Source organism: Equus caballus, chromosome 23 (genome assembly GCF_041296265.1).
Source record: "Equus caballus isolate H_3958 breed thoroughbred chromosome 23, TB-T2T, whole genome shotgun sequence".
Taxonomy (NCBI): Eukaryota; Metazoa; Chordata; class Mammalia; order Perissodactyla; family Equidae; genus Equus; species Equus caballus.
The window spans coordinates 55,492,688-55,511,018 of NC_091706.1; the positions used below are offsets into that span (position 1 = coordinate 55,492,688).

The 18,331-nt window shown below is 40.2% G+C and overlaps 1 protein-coding gene across 29 annotated transcripts in view; it reads right to left on the reverse strand.

The window, feature by feature from the left end:
* ELAVL2 (ELAV like RNA binding protein 2) overlaps positions 1-18,331 on the reverse strand; it is a 155,845-nt gene that overhangs the window by 23,106 nt on the left and 114,408 nt on the right. For all 29 annotated transcript variants that reach the window (XM_070249119.1, XM_070249112.1, XM_070249109.1 and 26 more), the window contains one exon: positions 16,094-16,197. In XM_070249119.1, coding sequence (XP_070105220.1) covers positions 16,094-16,197 — 104 coding nt within the window. The remainder of the gene's footprint in view (positions 1-16,093; positions 16,198-18,331) is intronic.

Here is an 18,331-nt window from a genome sequence, read left to right on the forward strand (position 1 = left end):
TAGAGCCCTCCAAAGTTAAGGAGTGAATACATAGGGCACGGAGTCCCACAGAGGAAGTCTTGGCTCTGTCACTTACCAGTTATATAATTCAGAAATAATTTCCTTAGGTCCCTGGAAGCCTCTATTTCTTCTTCTGTAATCTGATGTTAATGATAGTCCTTACTCATAGAGAACTTACAAGGATTAAATGGAATAATAAAACTATTAGCACAGAGCTGGAGAACCATAATTTAATGGTTTCATTATACAACATATATATCATTTCATACATATAAAATCCTAACAATACACATAATGATAGCCCTCAACACTTACTAAGTGCTTACAATGTGCCAGGCACTGTTCTGGGTATGTTACATAAAGTAACTCAATTGATCTTTACATGAGTGTATGAATTGGGTATTATCAGCATTCTCAATTTATGGAAGAAAAAACTCAAATATTACTATTATCTCTGAGATTTCATAAATAGACACAGAGTGGACTTTGCACAAGGAAGATGTATGCACTTTAACAGAAAAACAGTCCCAAGATTAAACAAATAAGGCTTCTTCCAAATCCATGGCAGTTATTATAGATATTCTTATATTAATTATTACAATAGTACAGTACAATTTGTAATTACATACTCGTAATTACACTATTACAAGTATTCTGTGAGACAACAGCAGATAAGCGTGTCAGAAAGCCTAAGGCTGCTGAAGGCAGGAGGAAAAGGTTTTCTTACTGTCACACAGAGGGCCAACACCCAGCATCTTATGGGCTGACAGAAAAGGCCAACTTCATTTTATTTCTTCAATCAAACTACCACACTTTAAATCCTCCCATTTCCTCAGTCTCTCTCATAGGAATCTCTTACAGCCTGAAGTGAGATGCAAAATGAGGAACAGAGGATACTTTTTTGGGAGATGGTGACAGAAATAATAAATAGACTCCAATGGAACAGCGCCTAACTTCAGATTAGGGTTTACATGTATGTTTCTGAATGTCGGATGGTCTACAAGTCACCATGCAACCGGCACCTGATGACTCAATGTGACTTCACAGCATAAAAAAACACTAAGGAGGCTACACTAGCAGGTAGTACTGTAAATTTTTCATTTTAGACACTTTCACTAAATATAGTATGAGAGCGTTAGAGAGACTTACAGAAAAAGGGAAATCTCAGTACTTAGTGCCCAATACTCAGGTATGTTCAACCCGGCCAGAGCCTCAAACCCTCCTAACCAGGGTAACAGTACTGCAATGCACTTACATAGCTTTTATATTATCAGACTTTAAGCTCCTAGAGGGTTGAAACTAATTCTTGTATGTATGCCTATTTTATAGCCTCAGCCACCAAGCCGACACTCCGGAATCTGCTGAGTGAATCTATTCCATGGCCTCCTGCAGGGGCTATTTCTGAAGCACCTCTCAGGCAAGATGATTAGAAGGTGTGATGCTTGTCCAAACAATCTGGCTTTTTATGCTTCGCTGGAAACTACACAAGTTAAATTGTCTTATAGAAAAACAGATGTACTCATCCAATTCTTAGAAAGTCATTCTCCAGTAATGGCTTCTTAAGTGTTCTTTCAAGGTTCTGAAACTTGATCAGATGCAATCTCCAACAAGAGCCAGACTCTCAAGATACCTGTCACAACTTTACCTTCAAAAATAAACTTAAAACATAATTTATGTAGCATCTAAGCATCTAGTATATCTAAGGCACTGTAGAGAGATTAAAATTCTGAGTTAGAAAGTCAAACCTAAAGAAGGACCATACACTACCCAGTATAAGTAAACTGGAGCTGTTTAAGATTAAAAGCCAACTAGTACTGGTTTGTAACGTGTGGAAAAAGCACAGGATTCTCAACAAGCCAATTTCGGTAGATGACATGTCCGAGGGCTTTCACACAGTCCTGCATCTACGGAGACAGATGAGAGACAAGACACAGGCTGATGGATATTTTGTGGAAAATCTCACATAAAGGGATAAAAATAGTTAAATCTTCACTTATTGTAGAAAAGAAAAAGCAGGTGGCAGTTTTATACATCCTTCATCTGACCGCATCTTCAATGAATAGTAATGCCTGCCAAGAGGTGACAGAGTTTCACTTTTAATTTCACCTAAATTGTGAATTTTCCCATCTTTGAGCACACAGAGCAGGTCTATTTCCTGTAAGCAATATACAGAAACTTCCTCACTCAGAAATTATAAACAAAAGCATAATGGGGCCAGCCTGGTGGCACAGTGGTTAAGTTCGCGTACTCCACTTTGGCGGCCTGGGGTTTGCAGGTTCAGATCCTGAGCGTGGACCCACACACCACTCATCAAGCCATGCTGTGGCGGTATCCCACATACAAAGTAGAGGAAGGACTGGCACAGATGTTAGCTTAAGGACAATGTTCTTCAAGCAAAAAAAAAGAGGAAAATGGGTATAGATGTTAGCTCCGGGACAGTCTTCCTCATCAAAAAAAAAAAAAAAAAAAAGCATAAGTATTCTGTGAGGTGCTCTGAAGACAAAGATGCCTGCTGTCAGAGAGTAGACCACCAAATAGGAGAGAAAGGTAATGTGCAGTACAAAAGAAAGGCTTTTAGGGACAAATAAAATTTCATAAATAATGAGAGTGGTGTACAGGAGTATAGGCACAGAGTGACCCAAAGCACGAGATGACAGTTAGACTTGCATACTTAAGGAGGAAGAGCCCAGCTGAGCCAGGAGACAAATTTCTGTAGGACAATGACAACACTAAAGCTGGGACAGATTCTAGAGCTCTTAAATGTCAAGGTGAAACTTTTATGACCAGGGGAGTGACAGAGTACAGAAATGCATATGTGCATGTCACATATATATACAATATAGAGAGAGTTTTCTAATCATAACCTAGGTGAGGAGAATAGTCAAAATCAAAATCTTCACTAAAAAAGGATAAATGTAAACTCTGGAGCTAGGCTTAATCAAATCTTCCTACCAACCATTTCTGTAGAAGGTTATTATTTGATAGAATAAGTACACTTTATAGTTTTCAGATGTTAAATTTCTTCCAAAAAGTACACGTCACATAAAGGCCCCTGTGTCTTTGAATTAGACATTCCTTCACAGAACACCTTTCTTCTTTCTCTGCCTGATAAACTCTACTTTGTAAAACCCTATGGCCTCTGAAACCCCTGCAGAGGCCTCTCAACAGCCAGTGACATATCCATTTCCACTGCACTCTGCATTCACTCATCACACATCCAAATAATGGGCACAGAAGGTAAGTGCTGTCTCCCGGACTACATGATGACATCAAGGACCAGACAACATCTTGTCATATTTTGGCACTGCTCCAACTTTTAGCAAAGCTGACCGGTACATACCAGATACTCAAACTGCTTACAGAATTAGTACTTATTTAATTACTCACAGATGGTGGCTAGCCAAGATTGTATACCCATTATTGCATAGTCTTAAAAATCAATTGGCAATTAAATGTTTTTTAATATTACATTTGATCTCCTCGCCCTTTCTGAGGAGGGTAAGGAGAGAGGGAAAAGAGCATACGTATGAACATTAATAAGTGTTAAAGTACATGACCTTCACTACAAACTTGGAGGCTGACTGTTGGTCTTGTTATAGTTCCATATTATGTAATAAGGCCCTAATGGGATGGACTCTTGAAGATGAAATAATCATTCTGACTAAAGCTTCAATAGACTTTAAACAATTATTCCTCAAACTTCCAAGGGAAAATTTCTAACAATCTTTCTCTTTAAACAAAGGATATTTTATTTCAACAATCCCCCTTCAAACACCTGTTGTAAATGTAAAACAGTCTGCAACCCAAACCTATATTACAATAAGCCACAACAGTCTGTTGTTTTGGGGCCTAATTTGGCCCAATTGTCAGGGATCTAGTACGTGTGTACGTGTATGTGTGTATACACATACACGCGAACAAAGTTAGGAAATCAACTCTTTCAAGGGTAGCCTGGTTTTAAATTCTCGCTTGGCACGGACTATACACTGCTAAAAAGGGGGTGGAGGGCACAGTAACAAGAAACATTTCGGATTGTCTATGATATTTCTTATCTCTCAAATAGGTCTAGTTGGAAATTTGCGTGTGAGACACACAGCTAATATGATAAAGGGAAAGAAGGATAATAGAAATATTATTATAAGCCCTCCCCAGAGCCAAAGAAAGTTTTACCTACATATATTTTGTGGACCTGACATAAGCTATACAATTATGAAAAATTTATTCAACAGATAATTTAAAAGGAATAACCCCTGAAATATTACCAAATGCTTTATAACTTCAAACTTACCAAGATATTTTTCTCTCAACATGATTAGACATTAGAGAATAATCACAGGGAAAGCTTTTATAAATGAACTGATTTACAGGACTAATAGTTTCATTCGAAGACAATCCTTCATTCTCCAAATATCTATTAGAAACCTGAGCTGTATATTCCCCCAAACAGCTTTAACGAAAAGTAATGACTGTGTTCCTAAAGCCTTCTATATGACAGTTGTGAAGATTTTACAAGAAAGAGGGTTTTAAAGGAAAACACGGACAACCTGAATGGTACACAATGAAGAGAGTGATCATTGCCACTCATAGAACCACTCTGGAAATTTAAAGAGGGGCAGTAAGGAGGGATAACCACCTTCACCTTTGTTGCAAGACAAAGTGTTCTGCTTCAGACGAGCAGAAGCACCTCGCTTTACCTTGAGAACGCAGTCCTGCGGTATTTAATTACACTGTCGAGAGCACAGAATGGTCTGGCACCGTGCCCTTTCCCCAGGTCTCGCTGATGGATAGCATCAATAACATTCACTGGCTGTAATTAAACCGCCAAATAGTATCCCCTTTGCCACTTGGTAGATCAATGTTCTTTAATACTCAAAGAACAAAGTACAAAGGTGAGAGGGGTGTTTTTAGCCCTCACCTTCACAGTTCATTTGACTTTGAGCACCAGAGGAGCTTGCAGACAATGCAAATTTCACAATTCCCCTAAGACACTGCTTAATGAAGAAGAACACTAAGGAAAATCCTGCAAGTTGGTGACAAGAACTTATTAACCCATTTTTACAAACCTGAGCAGAAGGCAATAGTATGCACTGCTTTCACGTAGCTCTGGGACAAAATTCGGTTTGTAGACCAAAAGGTTTATAAATTAAGGCACCATATAGCAAACGTCTTTTTTCTTTAAATATTTATAACATGCCATGTGGGGGAGTTCTTATGATAATAGAGCAAATGCCCATTTATTCCAACCCTGACTAGAAAGTTCAAATATCCAGATACCAGGGAGGGGTGTGGTTAGGAGCCTATAAATATGAGACAACTTTTTAATGCATTATAAAAGCAGCTTCCATAATCTAAGGATTCACAACCATCTTGAATCATATCGTTCAACTCCCAATGTCTATACTATGAAATACCCATTTCAAATGAATGGGCCCCAGAAGAACCGTACTGCAAATTCCCCACTTTCAGGATCAAATATTAAATGATGTTTACATACTTGTAATGCTAAAGTATTTAATAACATTCAAATGCTCAGAAAATGAGTAAAGTGTGTGTGTGTATGAGAGAGAGAAAATATGTATTATTTCTTAAGTAAGTCCAGCACTATATTCATTAAAAGCATATCTGTTAATCAAGGGCATTTCAGATAGTTTATGATAGAACCCATGAATTAAAATCTTATTTACATGTAGATTTGTTTTGAAACAAGTGCCACAGACGTATCCAAGTGCAAATCATTAAGGTCCACTAAATAACGGTTCTCAGGTCAAACCACCACTTGTTAAGAATCACCTGTAGTGGTTGTTAAAATACAATTTCTTTGGCCTCACTCTGCAGATAACCAGATTCAGCAAGTCTCGATTGGGGTCCAGGAATACTGCCCTTTATCAAGCCCTCCACTCCATGATTCTGATGAACACTGAAGTTTTGGCAGTCCCTTATGTAGGGGGATTTTAAATAGGTAATCCTCAAACTCTGGGGAGTATCTGGGTTTCTAGGAGAGCTCCTAAAAGTTAACAGAGGTCAAGTCCTTCTCCTGCCACCCACTAACGTTCTCCCAATGAGCAGGACAGATTCCCAGTAGCTTGAAATGAATATGTGTGACTCTAAATCACAAAATACAAAAACGTAAAATAAAACAAAGTCCATAAAAGCCATCCAAAGGTATTTCCAAGAATCAGACCGGCTGGATGTGGCTCAGCTGGATTAGGGAGCCCATCAGCCTGGCCAGTTTCTGCAAAAGGCTGCTGTGCTGGATTTTATGAGGTTGGCGGCACGCTCAATGACTCCAGAATCTCTCTAGGAATATGAACACGGTTGTTTGGGTAAAGCAAGCAGGAAAAGGTGTATTTCTAAACAGTCATTTAACAAAGTTTGTGGGAACTAAAGCTTTTTCTGAATTACCAGTCTCCAGGATCATGCAGAAGTTCTGCTTTTCCTTGCCCTTCTCGCTGCTCACCTGAGGGTCATTTCATGACTCATTAGCAACCCCAGAAACCTATGCAGGATTAAACTTCTCATCCCCCTGGAGGGAAGTAACCTTACACTAATGACCAAAAACAGAGCACAGCAGCATGGTTTATTGATTTTTTCCAAAATCCATGTCTCTGTAACACAAAGTAACTAAAGCAATTTTTTAAATATCCAACAAAATTAAACCAAAGAACTAAACATTGTGACTTACTTTCTTCATTGTAAAAGTAGCTTTTTAATTCCTCCCCAACTAGATTTCTAAAATACAACTTTAATATAAAAAAGGAAGATTGAAAAATATTGAATATTCTTGATCCTCTCTCTCTGAAAGTAACAGGCCAGCACGGTACTTTCTACCTCTAGATATCAAGCAAAACGTTTCACAAGAACTGTGTATCCTGGTACCATCTCCACCCTTTTACAAATAAGAAAACTAGACCAAGAGAGCAAGAGCTGAAAGCAAACCCAGGACCCCTGACTCTCGGTCCTGATGTGGCATCAAAGGAGTTCCTCACAGGGAGCAGCAGACAACTAGCAGATGTCCTGTACTGTCTTCAAACTAGAGCCCTCTCTCTTGCTTGGCCATAAACAGTACGTCAAGAAACTTCCCAAAGTAATTCTGATGTAGTATTTGTGGACAAGAACTGATGCTAAAGGCAACAACAGAAAATCTGGCAGAGGTGGGAGGAAAAGAAATGGACCACACAGGTTTTTCTAAAGAGTCCATACAAATTAAGAGAGACAAACGCACTTTTCTGTAAATTTTAAACTAGCATCTAAGACTCGCAAGAACCTACCAGAAAAACATTCTTGAAGAACGGGCAGTCTCCTACAAAGCAGAGATTCAGAAGGTTACTATAACAATTCCTTTGCTGTCCAACGACCACTGAAATACTTAAATTGATGTTAACTCACCTATCTGCTAAATATGACCTCCAGATACCAGTTTTCTTCTCAAACTGGAGGTCTAGCTGTCTCAAGTGACCGTCTGAAAGACAGGAGAACTTTTTCTACCACTAGGCACGGCTCCACTCCCTCGCACCTAACAAAGATCTGATTCAGAACGTCTCAAGGATGCTAAAAACCCTGAATTAAGGTCCCCAAGAGAATATTCAGTTTGTTTATAGTGGTACCTACAACCGGGTCCTAAGCAAAACACTTGAACATTGATAATGTGAGATGGAAAGGAAACAATAAACGCTACCAGCACCAGCCAACGTGACATCCATTTCTGGTCCCAGCAGTATTATCAGCTATATCATTTTCGAACAAGGCCCTTAACTTGAGCTGCATTTCATTGGTCAAAGGGAGCATTTGCCTGCAAGAGACTATTGTTGTTTTTGCATGAATCCAGAGGCTAAAAGTCCTATGAACATACTACAAAAAATAGATACAGCAAGGAATTAAGGGACCCTTCTTCAGAAGTCAGCACACCTATCTTTAACCTCTCAAGTAACTTGGCAGAATAGACCGAAGCCACCAAACTGAGCTAGTAGTTCTTCTCCCAAGGCATAAACGTAGGACAATGAGCCCTGCCCTGCCCTAAAGAGCAGGAGAGGGAAGCAGACAAGTGCTAAGGGTGCCCTGCAGAGACGCCTTTGCTGATGCACATTTATGCAACAGGCAGGACGTGGAGGCATGCTTGAGGAACACAGCAACCTAAAACTCTCTCCTAAGAAGGATGGATTCAGTCAACTGCTCAGACTCCACCACCACCACCACCACCCCACCCCGTGGCTCACAAGCAAGGATGGGCAGGAAGTGAGCCAGAACACTGCCACCAGGAGGCCCCCTCCTCACCCTTCCCTCTGTGCAGTCAGCCTCTGCTCCAATAATTGTGGAAAAGTATCTAGAGAAAAGCAGTTCAGAGAATGCCAAGTTATCACCCTCTGGGAGTTTTCAAAGGTCCAAAGCCCACTCTGGAGACAGCCTGGAAGAAGCAGGAGTAACACAACAGGCTTGAAGTCAGGACAACCAAGTTCTGGACCCTGCTCGGCCACCCACCCCTACTCTCTAGGCTGCCCTAGATAAGTAACAACCTCTGGGGCTTTTTGTGTTTAAAAAGAAAAGAAATCAAAGCTGACAATGGAGCATTCTACAAAACACAAGATGGGTATTATACAAATAACACATTACTCAAAAAAAAACCCTGCTGGGGCTGGCCGCATGGCCTAGTGATTAAGTTCAGCATGTTCTGCTTCATTGGCCCAGGCTGGGATCCTGGGCACAGACCTACAACACTCATCGGCGGCCATGCTGTGGCAGTGACCCACATACAAAATAGAGGAAGCCTGGCACAGGTGTCAGCTAAGGGTTAATCTCCCTTAGCGTGGAAAAACAAAAAAAAAATCTGTTATTCCTTATTTCAAATAAGGACTGTGTACTGGACTCAATATAGATCCAGGAAATTTATTTAAATGCATTAAAGAGTTTCTGATAATCAGATATAGCAAAATACTGTCACAACGTGGCACACGGCTCCAGAAAGTTTCAGACCAGGAGTCAAAAATAAACTTAGAAAGACATGCACTTGGTCTATATTTTTAAAAACGCAAAGAAATCATTTACTCAAAGTTCCCATTTTTGCCTCCACTCCTGGGATGTATTTTCTCAACTTTTCTCTCCCTCCACAGACGTCTGACCAGCTAAATAATAATTTAAGCTAACACCTCAAAAGTTATTCATTAACTTGAAGCCTGTCCCACTTTTCCAAATTTGGTCAAGGTAAAAGGTATATGATGATCATTTCAACACATGTTGAAATGAGGGGTAATGTATAGGAGATGCTTTATAAATTTGTGAAGCCCACACTTCTACAAACATCTACATTTTGTACCTTCATGGAAAATAACATCAACTGCACAAGCAAAAGCAACACTAGGGTGGCCTGAGATGCTCAGAGAGATGCGGGGTTTAAATACAAAGCAGACCTTCTCCTAATAAATGCTCAAATCCAACCCACCACTGCTCTGCTCAAAACTCTTCGGTGGTTCTCCTTCAGAACTGTATAAAACCCACAACTCCCTGGCCTGGCACCCCGACCTTTTATGATCCCCAAATGCTCTCTGGCTCATGTCCACATTACTCCTCCATCCTGCTTTGTGCTCTAGCTAATTCTATCTGGTCCCCCTAACATCTGCTTTCAAACTTCCTTACAAAAGCATAAACTCTCCGGCCCAGCCCCATGGCCAAGTAGTTAAAGTTCTGCATGCTCCACATCAGTGGCCCGGGTCGCAGGTTCAGTTGCCAGGCGCAGACCAACTCCACTCACCAGCCACACTGGGGAGATGTCCCATACACGAAAAAATAGAGGAGGATTGGCAGAGGATGTTAGCTCAGGGCAAATCTTCCTTGGGGTGGGGGGGGCAAAAAAAAAGCATGAGCTTTCAGCATTACTGCTATTATAAAACCCACTTGTCTCAAACACCCCAGAACGCTGCTGCAGATATATTAACCAAGCACCCACCAGGTGGCAAGCTCTTAGTCTAGCTAGCATGGCTTTCATTCCAGCTTCCAGGCCCTTTCCTTCTCTACAGTGGGGAGTCGATTGATGCAGCATCTACAGAGTATTTCCTAACGGTCAGAAGTAAATTTTCTAAAATAACAACTTAGAATGATAAATTAAACCAACCCCATCCCCAGTAATCCTGTACCAAAAAGAAGGCTGAGTTAGAAAAGCGTTTCCCAGCACCAATTTTACTGTGGCTGCTAAACTTTCAACAGTGGTAAGGGGAAACCTCAGGACAGGGCGCCACATCTCATCACTAACTCAATCATTCTAAATGATAACCAAGTGTCCATTAAAAAATAGTTACACCTTTTCTTGATTCTGCAATTTGGCAGACCATGGAAAGTTTAAAAAAAAAGAAAAGAGAGGTGGGGGCTGGCCTGGTGGCGCAGTGGTTAAGTTCACATGTTCCGCTTCTCGGCGGCCCAGGGTTCGCCAGCTTGGATCCTGTGTGTGGACATGGCACTGCTTGGCAAAAGCCATGCTGTGGTAGGCGTCCCACATATAAAGTAGAGGAAGATGGGCATGGATGTTAGCTCAGAGACAGTGCTCCTCAGCAAAAAAGAGAAGGATTGGCAGTAGTTAGCTCTGGGCTAATCTTCCTCAAAAAAAAAAAAGTTAAAAAAAATAAAAGAGAGAGAGAGGCACTTAATAGGCACTCTCAGTCATGAATAATTCATTCATTTTACAGATATAAATGGAAACTTAAATGTTTACGAGACTTGTCCAAGATCACACAGCCAGCTAAGTCACTTCAGCCACGTCAGAGAGGGTAAGGTTTCAGAAACGTAGTTCTATATTCCTTCTCTATTAAGCGCATAGTTCATGCTAAACAGAAAAAAAAAGGTCTGCGAACATGACATTTACTAATTAAGAAAAGGATTAGGCTAGTTAGGAAATGGTATAAATTTAACAAATAATTAAAAGCAATACAGTAGCTTAGAATAAAGGTTTATTAGCTTTATTTAATTGCTTTCTAACAAACTGAACACTTTAAGGGATATTACTATTTGTAATTAGTATTCCAATTTTTTAACAGTTTTTCCATATGTGCTTAAATGATAGTTTAATTATTTTAATATGAGAAATTTCACACTAATGTATATCAATTAATAATTTTTGAACAAAGGTGAACTTTAGCCTGATCTATGAATGATTAAGAAAAAATCTGTTTAATCAAAAGTAAATTTAGAGGGCCGGCCCAGTGGCACAGTGGTTAAGTTCACACCTTCCAATTCAGTGGCCCGGGGTTCGCCAGTTCAGATCCTGGGTGTGGACATGGCACTGCTGGGCAAGCCATACTGTGGCAGGCGTCCCACATATAAAGTAGAGGAAGATGGGCACGATGTTAGCTCAGGGCCAGTCTTCCTCAGCAAAAAGAGGAGGATGGGCAACAGATGTTACCTCAGGGCTAATCTTCCCCCCACCAAAAAAAAAACAAATTTAGGCAGTTTTTCTATGCTGGTAGTATTTCCAGACATGGTTTTTCATTTTTGTGAGGTAGAGAAGACACGGATTTCTAGGGGTAGTACCGATCAATAATAATGGAAAGTTCTATTCCTTGAGATAACAGCTCCTACTTTCAGATAGAGCAAGCCCAATTTTGGGAATAATAAAATTTCCTAGGCCCATAGTAGAAGGGGGAGAAGCTGGCAGAGATGCTGGAAGACATCCATTTCACTGCGTATGTGATAATAATCTATTCATACCACTTGATGGGGGGAAAAGTCTTCAAGCATTTTCGGAAATGAATGATTTTACTCTGCTAATCATGAATTTAAGTCTGACACCATTAACCTAGGCAAAAATACATTTTCCCGTAGGAGGAGAAAAAAGGTATTGGCTTGAAGCCGTAAGTGTTTCATACACTGTTCAGATTTTATCAATACTTGAGACCCCCTAAAAACAAAATGAGGGAGTAAGAACATGAAGCCTGAACACAGTAATCACAACCACAAAATGACGGGTTCCCATGGGGACCAGAGGGCTCTTGATGAGAGCCCCTGGCATACAATTTTGACACTGCCATGAGAAGATTTTTTTCCACCTGGACACCTGAATTGGGCATATATACTACCTTTTCACTACTCTCTCTAATGTCAGAAGTTAAAAACATCTTGAAATGGTCACACGCTATTTACCATCTCAGTATCAGAGACAACATGGACAGGCTTTACCATCATATTGCCTCCAGTGCAGTTCAGGGAGGGTGTGACATCACCAGCAACGTAAGCTCCTGGGACATGAACCCAACCAGGGAAAAAAGTGATCCTTAGGAGAGAATAACTACTTTGCAACTTTAATCTATGAATGCTACTACTTAAATATCTTTCTAGCATAAGGTGAACATAATAAGTTGTTCTAATTCCTAAGCATGCTTTTAAGTAAAGACTGTATGAACTACTTTTTATTCTGAGTGCTAAACTATCACTCAGCATGCTCAAGAAAAATCATGGTTAATATTCCAGTTAAGAGAATTACCTACAAGAGGATTATCAACGTAAAAGCTGGTAACAAACTGAACTTCGCAGGCAAAAATACCAAATATTCAGCAAATCGGCCTATTCAAAAAAGGCACATTTTGGTAATTCCTAAGTGCTAGATCTTCGATTTGCTAACAAAAACTACCTGCATAAGCACATTAAAAAACAGATTTCTGCATCTCATCCCTGGACACTGATCTAGTAGGTCTGAAGCGGGTCCCCAAATCTGTATTTCTAACTCACTCTCCTTGTGATTCTGACGCAACCAGGTTTGGGAATAACTGCCTTAGGATTTCGTACAGCCTGAGGGACTCTGCTTCACTCACTGCAGAAACACTGAATATTTGTCACTTATTCAACATACCATCCATCTATTGAACAAAACCCTACTGGGCTAATACTATTAGGAAGCCCCAGGAGAAACTGCTAAATAAACCACCTCTCACAGTACTTGATTCACTGTTTCAATATCCCAATAACTAGGAATTCTAACAAACATATAAACGCTAGGTGGATTAGAAGACGTAACAGAAACCTGAAGTCGAGGAGTACACAAACACTAGTATACTTATATATAATGCATATATTAATTAATCTACTGTACCTTTCTAAAGGAAAGCATGGTGTCATGGTAAGAGTTTTGGTGTTGGTATCAAAAGACAAGGAGTTGAGTCACAGCTCTGTCCTCAATTGCCGGATCTTAGTTAAACCATATGACCACAGAGGTCTCGATTCTTTTATTGGGGGCAGAGCATAGTGCTTAAGTCTAAATTATATACGAGGCCCTTCAATCCCCAAACTTCTGTGGTTCCTCATGGATAATAAGAACATATTTCAAAGAAGGGGGAACCCAGCTTGAGTTGGAACAGCCCAGCAAGGCAGCAGCTGAAGGAAGGACTTCGGATGGGCTCTAAAAGATGGGCCGGCCACCATTAAACTAAAATGAGGGGGAGCTACATGAGCATACGCACCGAGGCTGGGAAAACAATCAGCTTGCAAGTGAAGAGCCAGTCTGACTACCATGGAGAACAGTAATAACACTGGGTAATTCCAGAGTGAAGCCAAATTACATGGTAAAAACAGTAGGGAAATACAAGAGAATTGTGAGTGCAAAGTAACATGAGGAAGGTGGTGTTTTTGTAAGATTAGCCCGACACCAAGATGGACTGGAGGAAGGGAGAAAGAGACTAATTTATAGAATAGGGAATAGGAAAGCTTAAATGAAGCTTCCAAAAGGTACTTAAAGCAACGAACACTAGAAAAACCCAGCTCAAGATGCTGTATAAGAACACAAACATGTCTAACTGAAAATAAGAAGAAAAAAAACCAGACAAAAATGGTGCTATGTAGTTTTGGAAAATGGTTTGCTTTGCCTCAAAGAAATGTGGGCCAAGTTGAGGATACCAGCTGTTATCTGATATTTGTGCAGGAACCAAATGGGGGCGGGGAAAGAAGTAGCCGGCTGCTAACCCAGCACCCCCACCCCATTTCAGAAAATCAGAAGAGAAGTAGCAGATGTCACAGTGTAAAAGCCACAAGGCATCACTGTCCTTTCTTCCACGTATTCTGCCTGAGCAGCTGGGCCCTGAAGAGAAGGCTGGGTGATGGACAGTGAGGAAGCAGCTGTCACCAATGGTCTCAGTGCAGGCCACGGACATTTCCTCTGTGGTGACCTGTCACCTTTGCATTTCTACCTTCTTGCGGACCTTACTGCAAAATAACTGACTTTTAGCAAAAGAACTGACTCACTAGAATGAAATAAGGGTGGTTATTTCTGGAATTTGTGGAAAAAAGGGTGTGGCACGTCATGGAATGAGCCATCCCAACCATCTATTCCATTTTCTTCTTAACCACCACTTAGGACCTCAAAATTAAGACAAATTAGGAGCAATCCTCGAAATCAATTTAAGCTGGGGAGGCTCCCAAAAATCTGCATTAGGATAGAGTGCACACAAAACAATCTGAAGGTAACTGGATATTGGATGTTCTCTTTTTAAAAGCACTTGGTTATTACTTAATAGTGCTAGTAAAAGGTTAATCCCTGTGACACCATCAGAAAGTATGGACAATTAGAAAAAGCAATCCAGATTGAAAAACCAATGTCAAAACAAACTTAAGTCTCTGTGATCTTAAATGTATTAGAAATCTAATTTTTCCCCCTCAAATTTCGATAATATAATAACCAGTTCATCTTCTGACTGAAGGGTGAATCTTTTCATAGGACATTTTCTTGATCAATATACATGTAGAATTCCTGGACATCTTACACCCAAGTATGTTTGGGGATCAACCGCATACTGTTTCTCTTAAATGAGATAGAGATGGGAGGTCTTTGTCCTATGGGCCAATAAATATAAAGAATGAGATGTCAAAACTACCCAGGGCTAACAAATTACCTTAACTGACAATTCTGAGAGATGCAACTTTTAAGCACAAAGATGACAGTGCATTTCCAGATACCTGAAAAAATGAGCAGAAATCTTCTAGACAAGTCTCTAAGCAAGATGGATGCCACAGTCAGCCTTGACTAACTTCCCCTCACCACTTCAGGCTATAGTCTGAGATGACTTCTTAAATCAAGGGTGGAAAATAGGTTCCAACTTGAGTCAATTGATAGAAGTTGTCTGGAACACTATTTTGAAAAATATTTGGAAGCCACATCTAGGCTCAGTGAGAAAGATTGCCATGATTGATCGGCAATGTCTGCGCTGGGCAGGAGAGGGAAAATTGATGGCACGTTTACTAAGTTTGCCAGTGGCAACATCCCTTTTATTTTCTAAAGGAAAAGAAATCTATACCGCAAATTGGATTAACTTCTTCTCCAGAGAGAATCTACATCAGAATTGCAAAATTTCACAAAAGTGGAAAAACATCCACAAAATTATTTACCGTTTGTCTTGAGAAGGAAAACGTAACAGGAAAAATAACCTGCGTGGCATGTAAGCTCTTTTAGTCAGTCTCCTCAAAGCAAGCTGAATCTGTTAAGACACAGTCAAACCACAGCCCCAGCCCTTACAAATCCAGCTGCCACCTGTTTTTGTATGACCCCTGAGCTAAGAATGGTCTTCACATTTTCAAATGATTGGGAAAAAATTAAAAGACTACTTTGTAACACACAAAAATTCAAGTTTCAGTGTCCATAAATCAAGTTTTATACGCTCACAGCCCTATCTTTTAGTTCATGTAGTGGCTATGGCAGCTTCAAGCTACAACGGCACAGTTGAGAAGTTGGACACAGACTACGGCTCACAAAGCCGAACATATTTATCACCTGGCCCTTTCCAGAGCAAGTGTGCCAAGCTCTGTGCCAAAAGAAACGGTCTAAGGTTTCCTCAAATCATAAGGCAAGCAATTCTCTATAAAGGAAGAAGATTTAATTCAGTAGACTTTAAAAAGCACTTCTTTTCAAGAAAGTTGCCACTCTGTCCTTTGTTAATACACGAGTGATAACATATAGCACTCGTGAATCAGGTTTCCCCCAGAATGCAACAAACACAAAAAAATCCCACTGTGCCTCCCAGGAAAGCACCTATATGGGCACAAAATGAATAAAGGAAAGAACTATAACAGACCTTTATGTTTCTTAACCTGTGTTTTGCAAGTAAATATAAAAAAAAAATTGTAAACATACTTTTATTGTTTTGGTTTGAAGTCTCAATCCATTCAGGGTGTTGATAGCCTTCTCTGCATCCTTGGGGTCGATGTAGTTCACAAAGCCATATCCCAAGCTCTGCCCTAAGGAAAGGGAAGGGGAAAAGGCAGACATTAGTTCTACACCACCGATGACAGAGATGCACTTTCATTCTGGCATATGGTCTTGTCATTAACACCAGCATATTTTCTCAATAGTAAAAAGAAGTCTACATTAATTCTTCTAGAAATATACACGTGGTCTTTTTTCCGTCTTCTGTCTACTACATTTGCAAGTTTAAACATCAGTTAGAACACAGCAAGCTGTGCCATTTAAAAACACACAAATTCCCAAAGTGTCCTCGCTGAGCCGGGCACCCAGCAGCAAGGCAACATGCAGCTTCAGAAACTGTGGGTGCAAGTCTGTGCCGAGCTGCTGAGGGGGCGTCACGGGCACAACTTTTTCAGCTTCAGTTTCCTGACCCATAAGACGGGAAGGTGGTAAGCATCAACCAAGAATCTGTCAGTGCCCCGTACACTGTACCCTGACAAATTTACAGCCTTTACCAAGTACAATTATCTCAGAGTTTAAAAGGTGAAGAATCGTGTGTGCATGCTCATATATGTATATGTACATTTACTTTACAGGAGGGTTTTTTCACACAAACTGAATCCAATTTTCTATAAGGAGTTGGATGACCTAGATAAGGAATATAGGGAAATATGAACAGAAAGATTTACAACGAGGACGTCCAAGCCAAGGAGAACATGTGGGAAAGGAAGAAAAGAGAGCACAAACAAAAATAACAAAACAGAAAATTTGGGGGAATAAGAGTTGCTTGAAAATAAGTCTTTTGTTGTTTTTCCCTGTCATCTGAGCCCTCTCACCCCTGACTCAATGATGTCCCAACTCTCAAAAGATGGGAGGTATCAAGGGGTTGGAATCAATAGAATGCACACATCAGGACAGTCATGAGACCCAAAACGACGTCTCAGTCAAGGAGGGACCACATGTACGAAGGTGGTCCCAGAAGAGCAGTACCATATAGCCAAGGTGTGTAGTAGGCTATCTACCATCTAGGTTTGTGTAAGCACACTCCATGATGTTCCCACCATGACAAAATTGCCTAACTATGCATTCCTCAGGACGCACCCCTGTTAAACGAAGCATGAGTGTAAAGCCAATCCTTAAGGTCTCAATTTTTCAACTAAGGGAAAGTTTCTCCATTTGAAAAGGGGAGAAACACTATAGAAAGGTGACAAAAATGGACATAAGAAAGGTTCAATCTACTAGAAGTCAAAGCAAACTAATTGAGGCCTTCCTGGACGATGCCCAGTACAGGTCTAAATGCTTTTTATTAAATACTGTTTCACATCAATTTCTTTTTCTTGATGGAACACCCTAGGTCCAAGTGGTTATGAATGCTGGCATTTAGAACAGACACTCTGACGTGGTTCCCTGTAACTATTAAAAAAAAAAAAAGATCATGCTAAATACAGTACCTAATAACCATGAAAACTTGCGATTGTATCTTGGGGACCACTATCAGAATTCGGGTGTTGTACACTTGAAACGACAATATGTCAACTACGCCTCAATTAAAAATAAAAGAATTTAGGATAATCATTGCTAACTTACGCCCTCTTATCAAATTGTATTTTTTCCTGTTTCAAAAAAGGGGGTGAGGGGAGGGCTCAAACTAATGCAGTACTTTATTTTTCTCACACTAATCAGAGATTTTGTTTTACTCAGAGTTCTGTTTTTAAAAAACCACACATGAAACCATGGCATTATAAGTAGTCGGCTTTTCACTACTTTGACAAACATTTATCATGAGTCTATTGCATGCATAGTGCCTCTTATGAAATGTGCTGCACTTCTGCTGTCACTGAGCAGGATGCAAATGGGTGGACACAACAAAATCTGCTCAGGGAAGTAGTTCATGACAGAAAGAATACAGGCTTTGGAGACAGCCTCACAGGAGCTCTAATTGTGGCTCAGTGCTTCACCAGCTGTGTGACTTCAAAGAAGCTACTTAACCTCTCTGACTCGCAACTTCCTCATTTCTAAAATGAGAATGATTTCTACCCTACAAAATTACAGAGGCAGTGATGAGATCTTTCACTACTGATGGAAGTAGATCATTCTAGTTAAAAGATAAAGTGAGGAAAAGTAACAAGATAACATATATCTACCATATGGAGTTTACGTGTATCCATTTAAAATTAAATCAGGAAG